Genomic DNA, 621 nt, shown 5'->3' on the forward strand with positions numbered 1-621 from the left:
GTCTCTCCTCTCTCTCTCCTCCCCGTCTCTCCCCTCTCTCCCCTCCCTCTCCCCTCCCTCCCTCTCTATAGCTTTATGATCGTGCCCTCCCATATATTCCATTTATAGCTTTATATAGAAGTCAGGTGTGCTGCAGCTCTACATTGAGAATGGAGATTAGACTGGCGTGACACATTGATGTTACCGTTTTGTGTTTGTGGCTTCCTGCAGCCCAGCTCCGGAAACTGGAAGGCCTGAAAACCATCGCGCTTACCACCAACGGGATTAATCTGGCCCGACAGCTGCCCAGGCTGAAGGAAGCGGGACTGGACGTGGTCAATGTCAGTCTGGACACCCTGGTACCGGCCAAGTTTGAGTTTATTGTGCGGAGGAAAGGTGAGTGCCTCTGATCTCCTCTATGTGCTAGAAGGCAGAGAGAGAAATTACACCTAGGAGTCTTTTACTAACCAGAGGGGATCCAACATTGCAGGGAACCTGTCATGAAACCAATATGAAGGTGGCCAATGCTTCCGTAGCTAAACATACATATGCAGATATTATAGGATTCCCTCATCTGGCTGTATTCTCAGTGATGTCACCGGTCTCTAGTGAATGGATAAGCTGCATTCTCAGTGATGTCAC

The 621-nt window shown here is 49.6% G+C and overlaps 1 protein-coding gene across 2 annotated transcripts in view; it reads left to right on the plus strand.

Annotated features, from left to right (window-relative positions):
• MOCS1 (molybdenum cofactor synthesis 1) overlaps positions 1-621 on the plus strand; it is a 31,111-nt gene that overhangs the window by 17,738 nt on the left and 12,752 nt on the right. For both annotated transcript variants that reach the window (XM_018559246.1, XM_018559247.1), the window contains exon 4: positions 211-375. In XM_018559246.1, the coding sequence (XP_018414748.1) occupies positions 211-375 (165 nt within the window). The remainder of the gene's footprint in view (positions 1-210; positions 376-621) is intronic.

The sequence above is a fragment of the Nanorana parkeri genome, unplaced genomic scaffold (assembly GCF_000935625.1).
Source record: "Nanorana parkeri isolate BGI_ZX_2015 unplaced genomic scaffold, ASM93562v1 scaffold385, whole genome shotgun sequence".
Classification (NCBI taxonomy): Eukaryota; Metazoa; Chordata; class Amphibia; order Anura; family Dicroglossidae; genus Nanorana; species Nanorana parkeri.